General features: G+C 40.5%; 1 protein-coding gene across 1 annotated transcript; it reads right to left on the reverse strand.

The window, feature by feature from the left end:
- Window positions 1–225: 225 nt before the first annotated feature.
- Window positions 226–848, reverse strand: LOC105272121 (uncharacterized). The gene is made up of 2 exons (XM_011314036.1): window positions 521–848; window positions 226–437 (listed from the first exon to the last, which is right to left on the reverse strand). Exons 1-2 carry the CDS (start codon window positions 846–848, stop codon window positions 226–228), a joined length of 540 nt encoding a protein of 179 aa, XP_011312338.1.
- Window positions 849–1,532: the final 684 nt, after the last annotated feature.

Genomic DNA, 1,532 nt, shown 5'->3' on the forward strand with positions numbered 1-1,532 from the left:
TTTTTCGCCCCGATTTTGAAGCTCTCTCATTCCATTTCTATGCTTCACATGTTAAATTATGTACAATTTCATACCAATTTAATATTCAAGAATATATATAAAATTCATTGTGTATAAAATGAGGTAAATAAATTTAAAAAAAATAGATATATATATATATCAGTAAAAAAATCTGTAAAAGTGGGTGAAATTTGAAATGGGAAAAAAATTGATCAGTGTAAAATCTCACAATTCATCGCAAAGCTTATCGATATTTTCGATGACAAGTTTTCGTTCCTCTTGCGCAGCTCTCCTACAACTTTCTTTGGCAGATTCCTCTATTGCTGGACCAACTTCTCTTTCATAGCGTTTGAATAAATTACTGGATACAGTTGGTACATTTAGACATGCCAGTACTTTGTTCAGTCCAGTACATCCCACACCAGCATGAACGGTACCTATAAGAATCAAATTACACAATTCAATAAATAATTCAATCGTAACAGAGAAAGAAAATAGTTTACATATTTCAGTCTCTTACCGAGTATTGCTTTGGTATTCACATCAGCGTGCTGATGAGAATCTCGTGTGGTGTGGGTTTTACCCGTTGAAACTATTGTCGTTTTCAAGCACTTTTTACACCTGATGGTGAAAAGTGAATGGAGCCCCATTCTCTTTTCACGTTCAATATTTTTCAGGGATAGTAGTTCTTGACACGAATGACATTTCAATTTTTCGGCAAGATATGGAATATCAACGATTCTCCGCCCTGAGCAAATATCCTGAGCACTTCCACTTTCTGATTCACGAGCAGTCGTTCCAATGACACCAGGGTTATCTGATTTTTTATTCGCTTTAGCCCTAGCCATATTGGCAGCGAAATTTGTCCTCTTTTCGAGACCTCTAGCCGTTATGTATCTCCCTTTATACCAATGTTTTGGCATGATTTGATACTAATTAATTTCCTCTGAATCACTAACGAATTTTCTATATAAATGGAGAGACTGTAGTACAGGTTCGTTGACACACCAAAACAAAGTGAGCGGTGGGAGGCAGAGTGCGCAGTCGCCCGGGCGTCCGCGTATGCGATATATATCCATGCATATTACGTGCACGTGTGTGTGGATGGGGGCGTGACTGGCCTTCCACTGGTCGGAGCGTTCATTCACTGGGAACGCTACAACAACCTTAAATAAAAAGAAATGGTATGAACTCGTCTCTGTAGACATTGGAATTCGCAACGTAAGCACCCCTGGAGCTGGCTAGTCTGACCTTCGCCGCTTAGAATGTGTTACCGTGGAGAAGACGTCAGAGTGCACGTGCAAAACTGCAAAATCAGCACATTGTTTCATAGGGAGTAGTCAACTTGGTGACCGGGGTCTTAAGTCAGGCAGCCATTTTTTTCAGTCTCTACTGAAGCGCGGCCGCGAGAAGGAGCCTGTCTTTTAGTGGAGTGTTCTTTATGCCACAAGCGAGGATTATTGTGTGTATGTGTGTGTGTGTGTGTGTGTGTGTTGCGTTGTGTGTGCCATGAGGATTACCGGCCGAAATTT

Source organism: Fopius arisanus, unplaced genomic scaffold (assembly GCF_000806365.1).
Source record: "Fopius arisanus strain USDA-PBARC FA_bdor unplaced genomic scaffold, ASM80636v1 scaffold00142, whole genome shotgun sequence".
Taxonomy (NCBI): domain Eukaryota; kingdom Metazoa; phylum Arthropoda; class Insecta; order Hymenoptera; family Braconidae; genus Fopius; species Fopius arisanus.